The following is a 16,636-nucleotide window of genomic DNA, read 5'->3' as shown; positions in this document are numbered from 1 at the left end:
TCAGAAGCTGCCTAGTGACTGGTGGCGCCAAACAAAGGTGTACCCGGCTTTTGAAAATCCTGTCTTTGTTTCCCAGAGGCATGACAGCAGGGATTCCCCCAAAGCAGCCCAAGGGAGTTAGGCTCTCACAACCTAACAGGTGCTGGGCATCTAACCACCGCATACCTGGAAAAACCAGCCACTACCATAGTTTTTCACATACAACATTCCCTGAAATCTAATATGCACCTAGGCTATGAAAAGCAGAACGAAGGGGAAAAGGGCTTTCCTTGTAGTAAAGTAGAGCAGAGCTCATTGTGTTTCTCCCTGCAAGATTTTCTTTTACATTTGACCCTCCAGGCAGAAACACCCCGCTTCTTTACAAGTTGAATACCGAGGGTTTGGAACAGGCTCCCCCCAGAAGGGGTACAGTCATCCACCCTGATCTTCAAAAAGCATCTTGATGTCTATCTTGCTAGGGTCATCCAACCCCAGCAGTCTTTCCTGCCCAAGTGCAGGGGGGCTGGGCCCGATGACCTGCAAGGTCCCTTCCGGCCCCTAAAAAATGATGAAACTGTTCTTACCATATTTCTTGCATGTAAAACACACGACAATTTCCAGCAGCTTTGAGGGGTGTGGGAGTGTGTGCTGCATGCAAGAAAATATGGTATATGGAGTAAATGCTCCTGAACACTGAACTTGCTTGGTTCCTGCTAGCGCAGAACTTGAGTATCAGGACAAGCAAAATGCCAGGAAATAATCACAGGCAATTAAAAGCAAAGTTGTGGAACCATCACAGCCTCAGCGCGGTACCTGGGATGTGCCACCAAACAGAGGAAAACAGCCTCCCACAACATCACCTCCCCCAAACTGCTTGAGAAGGCAGCAGCAAGCCATGAAGAGCAGGCAGGAGAGATGCGGGAAGGAACACGCCAGCTGGATCAGGAAGAGCAACACATGGGATGGGCTCGTGGGCAGCGCCCAGGGTCACACGTCCCCCGTCTGCCACTGGTGCGATCTCCGGTGTGAACAAACACAGATCCCCGCATGCCCCAGCTCAGCCTGCCTCATCCATGCAGCTGCTGGCACACAAAAGCCAGCAAGGCTTCCAGTGCCTCCGTAGCAGCTCGACACCGCACCAGAGCATCCCCTCTCCGCTGCTGCAGAGAGGAGACTTTACCCTTAGCAAGGCTGGAAAAGGGGTCAATGCAAAAATCAAGGGAGTGGGCATTAGGGGAGGCAACAGGAGCTGGGGATCTTCCTAACTGGCAGGTGCGGTGCAGGGCAGGCGGGGACACGCAGTTCAGACTGGGCAGTGCCAGGCAGGGAGATAGCTGCCTGGACAGGGAAGAGAGCAGAAGCTACACACCCCAAGGCAGTGTGGAGGCCCAACATTTGGGTGTAAGCTTGCAGAAGTGGGTGAGAGTTGATGGGTGCATGCATCCAGTTCCCTGCTTTTCTTTGCAGCCTAGGCCCCCAGCATAGATGTCCACCTCCGTTTCAAAGCACGGTCGCCCCTCCCCGGGGCCAACACTAGTGCATCTAGACTGGCTGAGCCTCAGGTACCTGGGGAGAGTGTTTCACCACAATGCAGAGCCCATGGTGCCAGGGCAGGGAGCCCAGGCAGGCCAGGCCAGTGCCCCTAGCAGGCACCGGGAGCTCCCCACGCCAGCAAACCCACAGGGAGGGGGAACAAGGAGAGATGACAACTACCTCCACGGCTCTCGCTGTCCGCCGGCTTCACCTGGATCGGGCGCGCCATCTGCAATGGGAGAGACACCGTAAGACCAGGGCTCACTGCCCCCTGCATAGCTGTATAAGGCCCCAGGAACCTATCCCATAGCCCTTCTGCCCAACCATGCCCTCACCCCTCTTGGGCAATGAACACTCATCATAGCAGGGTGGCCAGATGTCCTGGGGAGGGCAAGATCATCTCTGGGGCATCCAGTGCTCGTCACTCCCTACTGTGGTCATGCAGAGCACGTGCCTGCCCAAGTGGAGACTGGGCACTTTGCAGGAGACTCTGAGTCCAGAAGCAAATGCTCCATCCTTGCAGACTTGGAAGCTGGAAGGGGGAGCACAGCTGGGAGCTAGAGCACACTCCTGGGGTCTTGGGGAAGCCCTGCCATCACCTCTGCAGGCCAATTACTTAATGGAGTCGCGTGGCCTTCTGTGGCTACGGTCCCTGCGAGCATCAAGACCTGGGACTGGAGACCATCGGAAAGGGATCATCGCACAGGACCTAGAGGAGTTAGGAGCATTGGTCACCTCTGCAGCATCTCTTAGACCCTCTGTCCGACTGAAGCTGATTCCATAAGCAATGCATCCTCCGCCCTCGGAGCACAAAACTGGGAGTCCTGGCCTTGTCAGAGGGGCATGAGGCCGATTAGTGTAACCGTGAGACCTAATCCTGCCTGTGTCTGGCTCCTTTCCAGCTCCCACAGCCTTGAGCCACTGCAAGGTGTGCAGGAGCTGGGCTTTGGTGAGAGTTCAGGGGCTTTCAAGCACAGTCAAAAGGAAACCAGGTCATCCTAGAGAAGTGGGGCTGGAAGGGACCCTCCAGAGGTCATGTCTAGTCCAATCCCATACAGTCCATCACCTCAACTCTTCATAAAACTACAGTCCACCGCAAGACAGCATAAGACATCACACCCAACCCTGCCACAGGTAAAGCAGGGGGCCCAGGGCAGTCAATGCTCTGCTTCTGTGAAAGAGTGTTAATAGATGCTCAAGAGATCCCAGGTAGAGGGCTGTGCCCCCTGCTCCAGAGGAAGGCAACCCCTCAGTCCAAACCAATCTGACTAGGGGGTAAAATTCCTCCCTGACCCCAAATAAAGCAATAGGTTTGACCCTGAGCGGAGAGGCAAGACCCTCTAGCCAGGAGCCTCCGGGTTGAAGTGCCAGCAGCACCACTGGCATGGCAGGACGGGGCTATGGCAGGCACGTGGTGGAAGTTATGCCTGCAAAGACTGAAGCCGAACGCCAGACCCTGCCATGCCTGGGAGATCCCAGCTGCATGGGGGGGACGGAGCGACTTGCCAGAAGGCAGCGTCCCAGCCCTGGAGGGGGGAAGGCCATGCGGCCAGTGCAGGCAAAACCCCGTATGCCCGCCCCACTCCTCTGGGAGACCCTCCCTGCTCCATCCTGCACAGGGACTCACAAGGCTCCCCTGATCCGGGGGCCAAGCAGGGGCAAACCCTGCCGCCTGGGTCCCTGGGGGACCTCATGGCAGGGGGCACGTGGTCTGCCAGGAGAGGAACGGTCCTAGCGCACCCCCTGCAGTGCCACGGACCCTCCCTGGCAGCCGGGACTCAGCCCACCGGCCCCCCTGCCGTTTGCAGTCCGCACCCCTGACCTGGCACTGCACCCACGCCCCCGCGGCACCGCTTCATCCGTGGGGAAGATGAGCAGACGGGGATGCAGGCTCCAACTGCCCCACCCCAGGGCAAATCTGGGTGGGGATCACATTGGGGAGCACCGAATGCAGGTCCCAGGGGAATTAGGCACCTGAGACCCTCCTGCCCCTGCCCATCCCCCGCCCCCATCCGCCTGTCACTCCAGCTCATGGCACCTTGGGTAAAAAGGAGTTGTCGTCATGGTAACGGTTATTCACCACATGGAACCTGACATTTGTGGTTGCCGTGGTAACCGGCTCTTCGGGGCATTCCCTCCTCTGTGCACAAAAGAGATGGTTTTGATATGATCTGTGCAGAACGGGGGGGGGGGGGGGGCCGGCAGGAGAGCTTCCCAGCAACCCACCGCGGTCAGCCGTGGTCCGAGCCCCCTTCTCCCTGCCAGGCACATCCCGGAGGGATGTCGCGCTGGGTCCAGCAAGGCAGCGCGCCTCCCCCGAACCAGCCCTGGCCACGGCTTCCGCAGTGCCGGGGGGGGCGGGCAGGCCATGTCTCAGACCCCAGAGGCAGGTCAGACCCCCAGCTGCCAGTGATGGAGCAAGCATGGACTGACCCCTCGGAGCCGCCGCGCCATCCCCTGCCGACTGCCACGCGACCACAGGCTTGTCTCATCCTCAGCCTGGGACACCGGTGGCACCTGCTTTTGCTGGTACAGGGCTGCAGCCACAGCCAGCCTGACCACGGGACACACAGGGCCCCCCCACACCTCTGCACAGGCGCTCATAAGCTCTAGGGAGTTGCAACAGCCGCGCTTCCTGCTTCCATCCTCTCCAGCCAGCCCAGTCCTGTGGCGCAGCAGTGACGAGGGGACCTGGTAGCCTGGCTTCCCCTCCGCTGCGATAGGAGACGTGGGTGGAGATGGAGAAGGCCGAGAGCCTCTTCGAGCAGCCGGAGAGCTTAATGCTTCCAGCATGCACCACATTCGTGGCAGAAGTCCCCTGGCAGACCTAGACAGCAGGGCCTCCGTAGGGACGTCCACCACTGCCAATCAAAGGAAAAACCCACGCTTCAGCCTAGCACTCTCATCACAGCCTTTGGCAATGATGGGTGAGCATCACTAACCCCATTTTACAGAGAGACACACCGAGGCCTAGTGCTGGGGGGTGACTTGGCCACCCAGTGAGAAGGGCAAGAGCTAGGAGGACAAAAGCTCTGTCATTCTGCAGCTGCCGCGTCCTGCTGTGTTGGGGAACTTCCGTGTGCACATGCCAAGGCCCATGGATATGGGCAGCCAGGTTCATTTATGCTCCACTGGGTGCAGAGGCCCATGCACGCAGGCAGTGCAGACATCATGCATGCAGAGAAGCACACAGGTATGCCACATGTACACCTGGGCATGAATGCAGGAACCACCCAGGCACACAGATGTATGCCCACATGCTCATGCCGCACACCTGTGCACATGCATGTCCTGTGCATGCACACACATACACACATCGCTCTGGGGACTTCTGCTAATGATTTATGAGGCTGAGCCTGCCTGGCTGCCCGAGCTTGATTTTCCTCATTAAATTATTTAGATGAGCATTAAAAATTAACCTATTTGTTCATTTCTGAAGACTCTCACATTAACATTTCACACATACCCCTGGGCCAGCGAGGGCCGCACCCCCTGGCAAACTCCCCTAAGGCACCTTGCCAAGTGCCCTACCTGGCATGACTGGCAGGCAGCGATGGCATTGCCATGGCCGGCTAGCTTGCTCCCAGGTACAGGACATTGCTCTGTCTATCGGTCTCTTCGGTCCATCTCACAGGCATGGGTGTGAGTGTGGGTGCTTCACTTCCAAATCACTATCACCCTCACTTTCTTTGCTCTCGACCCTTTCTCAAGATGCGCATCCTTGCCCAGCAAGGAGGCCTGGGCAGCAGACGGAGGCCTTTACACGGTGGGTGAATAAGTGGCAATCTGAGCTGCTCCCCACATGCACGTGCCCTTTTCTGGGTTTGTGATGCAGGAAGCTCCTTTGGGAAGGGACTTAGCTGCCTCTCCGAGCCATCTCTGCTGCTTCACTGGCTGGGATTGCAGATGCCCAGCGTGAAACCTTGGTCCCCCCAACAGCAGTGGGACAATGGCCACTGACTCCAAAGAGGTCTGATGTCCTCTCGGGGGTCCCTCACTGCCTGCCCAAGAGCAAGCCCTGCCAAAGTCCCCTGGAGCACGGGCCTGCATGCAAAGGATCTTGTTCCCAGCAGCGAGCAAGAGGCTGAGCATTTGCCACTCAAAGGCATCATTGCCCCTGGAGCTTTCTTGGGGGTGAGCAGCCCCCCAAAGCTGCCTTCTACCACTGAGACAGAAGCCATCCCTGCCTGCCTCCTGTGCCTTCGTGGTGGAAACCCCTGGGCTGCAGAGCGGGAGGGAGGGAGGGAGCCAGGCCCCAGGAGGGCTTGTTCTCTATTAATTAAGCGTAAGTGATGTAGAACGGCCCCTCTGGTGCGACCTGGGTAACCCGGTAGCATTAAGTGGGTCAGAGGCAGACAAGGGTGTTTGCGCATGCACTTGCACACAGGCACACACGCGCCGCGAGTGCTGGCTCGTGGGAGACCAGCTTCGGGAGGAACGAAGAGCGTTTGGAGACCCGGCCAGCAGCCAGCGTGGCTTGGTCGCACCTAGCTGGCGGAAAATACCCTGCCCATCTGCCCAGAGCCCCGCTTCGCAGCCCAACAAAATGCCCGAGGCTGGGAACCCACTTGCCTGGGAGGTGGCTCCAGTGGGGCCACCAGAGAACTGCGCCCTGGCTGTAAGCTCTCCATCCTTGGAGGTTTTTAAGAACCGGCTAGACAAAGCCTTGGCTGGGATGATGTAGCTGGGGCTGGTTCTCCTTGGAGCAGGGGGTTGGACTAGATGTGATCTCCTGAGGTCCCTGCCCAACTACATTTTCTGTGATTTCTATGATGGAGGGTGGAGGGGCAGGGCACAAGCATGGTTTATCCGTCCTGACTGTCCCCAAGGGTGTGAGCGGAGATCATTCTGCCCTTGGCCCCTCCTCTGAAGCCATCAGCCAGGCTGCCAGTTCAGCCCTGAGCTCTGCTCTGGTCCCTCCAGAAGTATTCAACAACGTTCCCTCCCAGCCCCATCTCTTCATGCTACAGGAAAGTATCATTACCCCATTTTACAGAGGGGGCACCTGAGGCACGGGACATGCCCCAGGACCCTGCAGCAGAACCAGCCACAGACCCCAGGAGTCCTGGCCGCCCGCCTCCTGCTCTGGCTGCTCGACCAGGCCTCATTCCATCCTACGACGACTGGCAGGAGACAGCCCAGAAGGGAGCCTTGCTCTTTGGGGACTGGCAGATCAAGACTTGGCATGGCCTGTGCTGCTCAGTGAAAGCAGTTGGTTAAGACGCAGCCAAACGAGCTTTGGCCGGAAGATGCCCCAAGGAGGTCTGGAGCCAGACCCTCTCTCGAACCATCTCCTGGGGCACCCAAAATAGATCACTCAAGGGTGCTAGGTCCAAGATCAGCCGTGTCCTGAGTCCCCTGAGCTCCCGCAACATCTCCTGCGCTGCTGGTATTTGAAGTTTGGGACTCCAAACCCAGATCTCAGCAGGGATGACAAACCCTCACTGCAGCACCCAGTCTCAGATGCAACCCGGGATGGTGGTCCTTTGCTCCAGGCTCTTCTGGTCCTGATACCTTGGTGAAAAGTCCTTTTGGCCCCTGACCTCAGCTGGAGTCTTCAGAGGTAGCAGCCTGGATCCTCCCCTATCTTCTGACTTTTGGAGTGTATGAAGGTCACCCCCCACCACGGGGATCAAGGGGAGAAGAGCTGTAGGGGTCAGCACCCGCTCTTGGCAGCACCGCGGCAGGGAAGGGCTCTTGCATCCACTTTGGGGCCTGACATGCCCCCGGCTCTCACTCAACAGCAGCGAGGCACTGGGTGATGGGAGATCTGGGGCCAAGGTATTACCTCCACATCCGAGCCTCCTGCAGGTAGGCAGGAAAGGGTTTTTTTGGTTTTTTTGATGAAATGCCCAGCAGAGCAGCTTCCTGCAGGAGGTTTCTCAGCTCTCCCCCTCCGCAGCCACCCACCCATTGCCCACGTCCCACAGGTGCAACACTTGGTGCCAGGAGTCACCCCCACGTCCTATCTTAGCGGCACCAAAGACAGCTGGGGATGCTCCTTCGAGATGTGCCAGGGACGGATGGCGGGAACCAAGCTAGCCCCGCGTGGCATCCCATTTCCCTCTGCCGGCTGATGAAGAACGAGCCCGTCACCTGCACCGATTCCTTGCTTTAATTCAGGAAATTCAAAAGCCCCCTGGGCTCCTGCCTGGATGACTGGCCCAGCCCCAGCTCTCCACGCTCCTCCGGTCTATCAAGCATCACTGTCCAGAGCCCAGATACCCAGCCTCAGGGACAGGCACGGACGGCTTTGGGGCAAGAGGGCAGGAGGGGCTTTTGCCAAGGCTGGGAGGGGGAAGAGAAACCTCCGCTCTCTCTGCAAGGACCGCGCCACGCGAGGAAATTCGGCGGAGGTACCCGACGTTCTCCGAAGAGCTCAGCCGGAAGGGCTGGGAGATGCAGCCGCACCTGTTACGTGGTTTCCCCGCCCCCACTGCGACTTAATTACAGTGATTGGGGAGACAGGGGTCTCTGCTAATTTAATGTTCTTTTGTGGTTGAGAAACAGGAGGCCGGTGGTTGTGTGCCTCAGAACTAGGCTGTGATGGGGACCTCTCCACCCAGGGCTTTCCATACAGGCCTTAATTAACTCCCAGTTCCCATGGCAACCGCTAACAGTGCCGCTCACTTCCTGACAGCCAGGCTGCTGCAGCTTCTGGTTCAGAGCAATGCAAACACAGAGATAGAAAAAAACCTCCTGTGACAACAACACACAAGGGGGGGGGGGATAAAAATAAATAAATAAATAAAAGCCTGGGCCATAGGAAATGCCCTGCCAGGGTCCAACCTTGGCACGTGCACGCTACGGCGGGGGGCCGCAGCACCCGCGTGTGCATGCACCAGGCTGGGCAGCAGCACACGGCTGGGAAGCGTGTCACCGCGGTTGGCAGCGTGGGCGTCTTTGGAGAGGAACGCGCGTGGGGCGCGTTCGCACGCGTGGGCACGAGGCTGCCGGCATCTGGGGGCCGCGCCTACGCTCCGTGCCGCAGGGAAGCGTGAGCGCGTGGGGACCCGCGAGGGCCGGGCCCCGGTGCTCCCGCTCACGCGCCCGCGTGGAGCGCATGCGTGGCTTCCGGGCTGCGCAGGGGAGCTTCTGTCCGTCTTTCACTCCAGGTATCTCTGCCACCCCCCGCGCCCAGGTCACCAGTGCAGCCAGTGGAGAAGGGGGTGGCCATCCCTGCTCGCTCTGGACCTGCCTTGGATCCAGTGTCCTCATGCCATGGGGCTGCCCTAGCACGCTCCCTGCATCCTCTGCCCTTCTGCTGATGCATCTCACCTGGCGTCTGAACTCTCCGAGCCCAGGCATGGGGACAGAAGGCAGCACAGGCTTCCCACCGCCTCTGCTCTGCCACCAGGTTGACAGGATTATCTGCAGAACCCCCCAGCAGTCCAGTCTCACCTCCCACCCCCAAGGAGCTCGGCAGGACGTGCATGGAGGGGGGCAGCTGTGGAGCTACTGATCCCCGCCAGCCCCAGAGGTTACCGGCTCCTCACCCCTTCCCCAAGCCACCAGCTCCTCCTGGATCTCTGCTAAGCTGGGTGCATCGTGGCCCTGACAGAGAGGCCTAGTTTTGCTCTCGCCCTGTGGGGTAAGACCGGGAGGGAGGGGTGAAGCCGAGCCCTTGTCCCTGCCCTGCAGCACTGCTGCTGCGTCGCTGCCTGGCTCCTCATGCCCATCTGCAGCAGCTGGCTCTGCTGCCTCTCACCCCCTGGTGCATGCCTGGGATCTCTTTGCGGCTCCAGGTAATTTTCCGGCCCCACATTCCTCATCCGTGCCGTGGTCGTGAGTTTCCCCCACGTCTCTGTAACCCCACTGCTGCTCTGAAACCTGCCCTGGTTCCCAGTCCGGATCGATACCAATTTCTGCCACTTACTTGTCTACCTTTCAGCAAGGCCCTGCTTTGTTCTGCAAAGAAATAAAACTGTAACTGTACCTTGCCAGGAGAGCCACGCTTTCCCCCTCCCCTTCCCCTCTTCTTCTTCAGGAGCAATTTTATGCAATTTGCAACTGTCTGGCTGCAAATGAAAAGAGACACAAAGCGTTTCTGCGAAATATTGAAAAGCTGGCTCCTTTTCCTTCAAATTTCACTTAGTGAGAGGCTTTAACTTGGGCGTGTGATCACTGCATGTCATTAATAACCTCTCCGGTTCCTTTCAGAAGCTCGGGCACAGTTGCAAAATAAAAGGCATGGGTTATTGAGATATAATATCACCTCAGCCAGCCAGGGATAAGCGCTCCGGGGAGCAGGGAGGTGGGGGGGGATGTGCATTGCTCCTACATGCGGGCCAGCACCGGAGGAGTTCGGTAGCTTCCGGAGGTGGCTTCAGGGCTGGATTCTCTGCTGCTCGGATCCAAAGCTCCCATCTCCTTCTGGTGCTAGAGAGATGCTGCTGGACCACGGCTACCCAGGCCAGCAAGCTGCTCGTGGGAAGGGAATGGAGCTGCTGCCCATTTCTATCTTTGCATGATCTTGGGCTTTGCAGGAAAGATTCCCTCTTGGCTCTTTGGTTTCTCTGCTGGGGATGAGGACCAGGAAGTCGACAGCCTACCCTTGCAGGGCAGTGCCAGCCACTGCTGCGCTGACTTGGTGGAGACGGCAGGCGGATGGAGCGTGAGCCTCACCCACCTTGCCAAGAAAGGGGTCCGCAGCTGCTATGTCCGAGGGCTCTGGGGCCAGGATTAGCTGTCACGATCTCCATCCTGCTCCATGCACTCCAGACCCCGAATGCAACCAGGGGCCTCTTCGCCCTTTTATTAACAGATGACTCCATCTGAGGTAACCGGCCCGCCACTGCTTCCTCCAGCACCTTACACTGCTTTTCATTGCCCCATCCAGGCCTGGGCTGCCTTAAGCACAAATGCAAATCCTTCAGGAACCCCGTGCCCTGAAAGATGAACTTTTGTCCACCTGCCAATCCACGCCAGCTAGAGCACAGATCTCCGAATGGTGCTCTTATCTGGCGGATGGTGTCAGGCTGAGGGGCAACAAGCCCACCCTGGCTAAACTGGAAGGTGCTGGTTTGAGATTTCAAGAGCCCCAGAGGGAAAGAGAAAGCCTGGGTCAGCAAATGTGGTCCTAACAAGACACCATTGCCCTCCAGGGACTGAGACGTCATCATGGTTGGGTCGCTCAAGGCAGGAGGGTCTGTAAGACGCTACCCCGTTGAGCCAAGGACAAGCCAGGAAATGGGGCTGAACTTTATCTGCCTTGAAAGGGTTGCATTTCTCTCGTGCGATCAGACCGGCTGCCAGGGGGTTATACTGGAGAGGCAGTGGGCTGGAGCCCCCAGGTCACGCTGCCAATTCCCTTTTGCATCCAACCTTTGTCGAGCCCCCAGACCAGGCTGAGAAACCCACAGGTCCTTACCCATGGTCATGAACCCCCAATATTGCTCTCTGCACTGACACAGTCAATGCAGGGAAAGAGGGAAACAATGAATGGCACCCGTGGTGGCTGCTTTTGAGACACGGGCAGTGATCCCCTGCAAAATGCAGCAAAGCCAACACACTCACACTAATAAATGCCCATCGGATGATAAAAATCCAGCCTGTAACCAGAAACCTCTGGAGGGGAAAGGCACCCTTGTTCCTTCTCAGTCACTTATATGATCCCAGCCTCTCTCTTTCAACACAGCAGCTGGTGGTCCTGGGCACAGGTTCAGGTTCAAGGTACCCTACACAGATGTTATAAGCCATGCTAGCTTGAGATGCAGAGAGGACCTTTTCCTCTTTACTGCAGCCACCATTTGCAATGCCAGTCATGAGCAACGGGCAGCAAAAGGGGCAGCGTCTTGGTCCCACGGCACAAGGACAAAAGCCAGCCCCAGGGGCGACTGTCACCGTGTCCACACGGCCATGTCTCATGTCCGCTCTGCAAAGCTTCTGGATGAGTTGATGGTTCAGGGCATTACATTTTAGTGCCCCACTGTTGGAAGCACCAGGGCAGGAGCCTGCATTCATCCGAACGATTGCTCTACCCTGCCGAGCCACGGTGCAATCTCCCCGCTGGGTCAAGATGTCTGGATTAGGAGACAGAGAAGCCAATGTGTTCTCCGTGGACCATCCTAATCCCTGGTTTCTATGCTGACAATCTGCAAGCGGTGCATGTTGAGAGGCACCTAACACCTCCGGCCCCAAGCGGTAAAGGCTTCTGCCCGCTGGCATGGCTGAGTTGCTTCACAACAAAGCAAGGGGGTAACATTTCCCCAAAGCGCCTAAATCCTGCTGGCTTCCCAGAGCAGACTCCCCCAAGCTGCCTCACGCCTCTGAAAGCCCGTACTTCCTTCTCCGGCGCAGCCCGGCCCATCCCCAAAGACAATTAAGTCAAATGAGATTCAAGCAGTTCTTTCTCTGCACTTTCCTCCATGCCCTAAAATAACCTGGACCAGCCACTGCCAAGACGGGTGAAGGCAGCTTCCCAAAGAGCCTCCATTAGGCTGTAATTAAATCACGTGTGCTTTCCTGCCCTGAAAAGCAAACACCAGCCCATGCAGAAAATGAGCGGCACAAAGCAAGGGGCTGGGTGACAGTTAGGGAAGGCTTCGGGGCCAGAAGAGGTCAAAGAGGGCAGGTGGTTAAGGATAGTGTTAAAAATTACTCTAGCTCTCTGTGAGCTCCTAAGTCCCTGAGTCCTCCCCCTGGCTGGCTCAGACCCCAGGTGCAGAGGGGATGCAAGCACAGCCTCGATTCTCCTGCCACCAGGCAATAGGCTGGCACAGGGAACAACCTCCTTGATGGGACCAGTCTGGACCATTGCCCTGCAGGGCCAAGCCCCGGTCGGGAATGGCGCTTGCAGCCATTTGGGGGCTGCGAGGAGACATGCAAGGTACAGGCGCTGCTGTGCAAAGAAGTCCTGGGCCTTTGGGGAGAGGTCTCAGCCTCTTGCACTGGGATGATAGGAAAGTCGGGTGGGAAGGGACCTCATGAGGTCCCATCTCATCCAGCCCCCTGCTTCAAGCAGGGTCATCCCCGACTAAAACCAGCCCAGACAAGTGTCCATCCAAATTCTCAGGGCCACTTTTCCAATGCTTGACCACCCTCATGGTCAGGAAATTCCTCCTCTCCAACCTCAAATTCCCCCACTGAAGCTTAAGGCCCATTGCTCCTCATCCTGTCCCGAGGCCCTGGAGAAAAGTCCATCTCCATGCTCTGTAATCGCCCTTCAGGTATCTCAAACCCCCCTTGGTCTTCTTTTCTCTAGACCAAATCACCCTACTTCTTCCAACATGTCCTCATAAGCCGCATTTCCCCACGTCTCTACTTTCATTGCTCTGCACTTGTGACTCTCCAATCTGTCCACATCCTTCTTGAAGTCCCCAAAACTGGACACAGGACTCCAGGTGAGGCCTCCCCAGGGCTGAATAGAGGGGAATCATCCCTTCCCTTGACCTGCAAGCAACTCTCCCATGTATACAACCCAGGAAGCTTGTTGGCCTTTGGCAACAAGAGCACACTCTTGGCTCATATTCAGCTTGCGGTCTACTGTAACCTCCTGGTCCTTCTCCGCGGTGCTGCAGTCAGGCACTCATCCCCCACTCCCCCAATCTATGTGTGTGATTATTTTGTCCCAAGTGCAGGATGTTGCACTTGTCCTGGTTGAACTTCATCTGATCGATTGAGGAACATTTCTCCAGTACATCCGGGTCGGTCTGGATCCTAACCCTGCCCTTCTGGAGTGCCTGCAACTCCACTTAGCGTGGTGCCATCTGCAAATTTGCCAAGCATGCACTCCACCCCATCCAATCATCTAAATCATTAATGTAGATATTAAATGATACCGGACCCCGGGGAACCCCACTTGATACCCCTTCCTGCTCTAGCCATTGCCCCACTGATGACTTCTTATTGAGCGCAATGTTGTGTCGCTTCCCCAACCAGGGCTGCCACCCTAGAGACAGTACCAGCCTCCTGGGCTACATCTCCTACCTGTCAGATTGCTGGGAGCAGGGCAATGGGGGTAAACAGCACTGGAGCCCATTTTACAGACAAAGGAACTGAAGCCCAGAGCAGCAAAATAATGTGTTTGAGGACACGCAGCCATGCTGGCAAGCCCAGGAACAGACCCCGCAGGTTTGGCCCCTGTTCCCTGCTCCAACCAGCCTCTTGGGTGCGTGGTCCCGGCCCAAACCAACAAACCCACAGAGCATCATTCATTCCCCGTCGGGGCTTACCCCTGGCAAAGTCTTCTGTTCGTGGAGCGCAGTCTGGGCTTTGATGGCAGAGTCTCTGGCACAGTACGTGAGAAACGCGCAGCCTGCGGGGGAGACAGCAAACGCCAAATTAGATGCACAAGGGCCAGCTCGCCTCCTCCCCATGCAGCCGCAACAGCAGCATGCATCTCTGGTCCCTGGGCTACGGGACTTCCCCATCCTCCACCCAGCCCGCGGCCCGCTGCTCCAAGCCCCCGGACCGAGCCCGGAGAGGAGCAGGCCAGAGGCAGTGCTGCTGTCAGGCCTAGGTTTTTATTTAACATCTTTATTCATTACCTGCAATGAAGGGGGGTGAAGGCTTGTTAATGAGAAGCACAGATGTTGCTAAATCGGGCCGTGCTGTGAACTCCAGTGAAGAAGCACTCCAGAGGAACAACACAGCAGGACCAAGGGACCCAATCCAAAGCCCACCAGAGCCAAGGCAAAATGCAAATGAATGCATCCGATGGTTGAACTGGCCTGAAAGTCAGGGAAGGAGGCTTGGAAATCAGCAGTAGGGCCAGGAGTTTAGATACAAGTGGGCCACGGCCAGACTTTAGGTTAAGAAGCATCATGTCTCGGGGGAAAAGGAAGGGGATCTCTGGTAGCCAGGATCCCTGGCAAGAACAGCCTCGGTTCTCTGCACCCTCTCTCCATCCCGCTACCCCGACACGCATGCTTGGATGGAAACACTGAGCAACCCAAACAGGAATGCTCTTGAGGCTGTATCGAGCAGTCAAAATACGGGGCAGATCTTGACGGTTTCAATCAAGACTGGACTGACATCTCTGCCCAAAATCCTGGGGAGAGGTGCGGGTCACCTCTATGGATTTAAAAGGCATCAGGGCAAAGAGAGGAGGAATTATTGAGTCTGCAAAAGAGAAGACCGAGGGGGATTGAATAGCAGCCTTCAACTGCCTGCAAGGGCGTTGCAAAGAGCATGGAGCTGAGCTGTTCTCAGTGGGGGCAACCAGGGCAAGGAGCAATGGGCTCCAGTTGCAGCAAGGGAAGGTTAGGTTGGATATTAGGAAAAAAAATCTCCCTAGGAAAACACTAGAAGAGGTTACCCGAAGAGGTGGTGCAATCTCCATCCTTGGAGGTTTTTAAGACCCAGGTAGACAAAGCCTTGGCTGGGATGATGTAGTTGGGGCTGGTCCTGCTTGGAGCAGGGGGCTGGGCTAGATGTGACCCCCCGAGATCCCTTCAACCCTCATTGTCTGTGACCATATGAATTGTTTCAAGGATGGAGCAACGGGACAACACCGAGGAACTGGCTGGTTGTGGAGTCATCTCCGCAGGGAAGGGCAGGGAGCCCAGGACCGCCAGCCCCATGTCACGAGTCTGGGCAGACAGCTGGGGAACAGACTCCAGGGCTGGCAGATGCGCGTTCCTTCTGCCCTTCCCGTCCCACTGGCAGCTCGCTGCGGGCCAAATTGTGTCACAAGGTGAAGGCAGAGCTGGCCCTCCCGGACACATCTCTGTGCCAGAGCTCTCTGGATGTGCTCAGCCCGGAGAAGGGACCCAATCCCACCGAGCTCACGTGCCTCGCCACCCTTCGCTCTGCTCTCTTGCATTCGGGTGCAAACAATTCCAGCTCGGGCGAGCAAGGGTGGCAGGATTCGGCTCATTCAGCCTCGTATCACAACCCCCCTTTCTATCCCAACCCGAAGCGAAGAGCACAGGACATTTCCCATTGGAGAGCTCCCTTATCCCCTGCGTGGTCCCAAGACAAAGCCTCCTTCAATACGCTGCCTCCGCCAAGTAAATATACCTGACCCTGCAGCTCTTGCTAGAAAAAAAACACCGTGTGAATATTAAACTTCTCCGACAGGCAATTAAGAGCCTTCATTGCCCAGACGGAGAATGGGAGATGAGATGCACCACATCGAGACTCTGGCTTCCTAGCTAATATACCTAAATGTCACAGGACCGGGAGAAAGACGGACGTACTTGTCTCTCACGCAACAATCTGCCCCTAGCGCAGGATCCTGGACAATCCAGCCACAGCTCTGAGTGCATGTTCAATTTTCAACAGTACCAAAGTGATTTAGGAACCCGAGTCCCATTATTAACATGGAGGTAGGTGCTTGGGAGCACAAGCCTTGTGTACAGTGAAGCAGGGGGATGGCATTGAACACACCCCACCCATGTGAATCTGCTGGTGAACCCCAGAACAGCCTCTGTGGTCAGCTGCCAGCTCTGGAGTGGGGGGAGCGTGAGCCCCCTGGATGGGTGAACATTGTGAGACCAGCTGCCAGTCATTTAAATACACTTAAATCTTTCACTACAAGTTCACGGGACCCAACGCAACTGTTCAGACGGCCCCTGCCTCTTCTCTTGCCTGACATCATTTGTAGCATAGCAGTCCTCAGCCCAATGAGCTTACAACCCAATGGGATGAGACAAAGGCCTGGAGGAGACAGAGCAAGGGGCTTGGCTGGGGGCACACAACAGCTGAATCCCAGCCCCCGCCTCCCAGAGGGACGGTAACATGCTACGAGCCACAGAGCTGGGTTGAATGGAGCATTTCAAAGCTCTCGCTGCTGGTCCCGCTCAAGTCAAGGGTGCAATTGCTGCTGGAAGACCAGGATCTGGGCCTGAGCGCATGTCTGAGCAGGGATAAATTGCAGCAGGGAATTCCCTCAAGACACGGTCCCCGCACTGCTTGCAGCTAGAGATTGGCCATGTAACGCCCAAACTCCCAAGGGGCTCAGGGACAGGGCGAGCACCCAGGGGCCAGCTGGCTTCAGATCCAGGCTCTGCTCTTCCCCCTGGCACGTGCAACCAGTGTGTGGTTATTTCGCCAGCATTTCACTGGTCAGCACTGGTGAGAGGGGCCCAGAAAATTCAAGCCCTTGTTAATCCACAGGAGACACGCAAGCAGTGCAGAGGACAGAGAAACCTTCCAGCCACTGCCCTACCACTGTGCCCCT

General features: G+C 57.0%; 1 protein-coding gene across 7 annotated transcripts in view; it reads right to left on the bottom strand.

Annotated features, from left to right (window-relative positions):
* The window catches only part of CELF5 (CUGBP Elav-like family member 5), a 56,478-nt gene that overhangs the window by 22,396 nt on the left and 17,446 nt on the right, over positions 1-16,636 (bottom strand). For 6 of the 7 annotated variants that reach the window (XM_090027065.1, XM_090027068.1, XM_090027069.1 and 3 more), the window contains exons 2-3: positions 13,686-13,768; positions 1,690-1,741 (exon numbers count right to left, since the gene is read on the bottom strand). In XM_090027065.1, coding sequence (XP_089883191.1) covers positions 1,690-1,741; positions 13,686-13,768 — 135 coding nt within the window. The remainder of the gene's footprint in view (positions 1-1,689; positions 1,742-13,685; positions 13,769-16,636) is intronic. The other variant, XM_090027070.1, reaches the window with a different exon arrangement.

This window comes from Crocodylus siamensis, chromosome 14 (genome assembly GCF_052110815.1).
Source record: "Crocodylus siamensis isolate JL-2025a chromosome 14, ASM5211081v1, whole genome shotgun sequence".
NCBI lineage: Eukaryota > Metazoa > Chordata > Crocodylia > Crocodylidae > Crocodylus > Crocodylus siamensis.
Note: the sequence above shows the minus strand (reverse complement) of the source record. Positions and strands in the feature narration are given on the sequence as shown.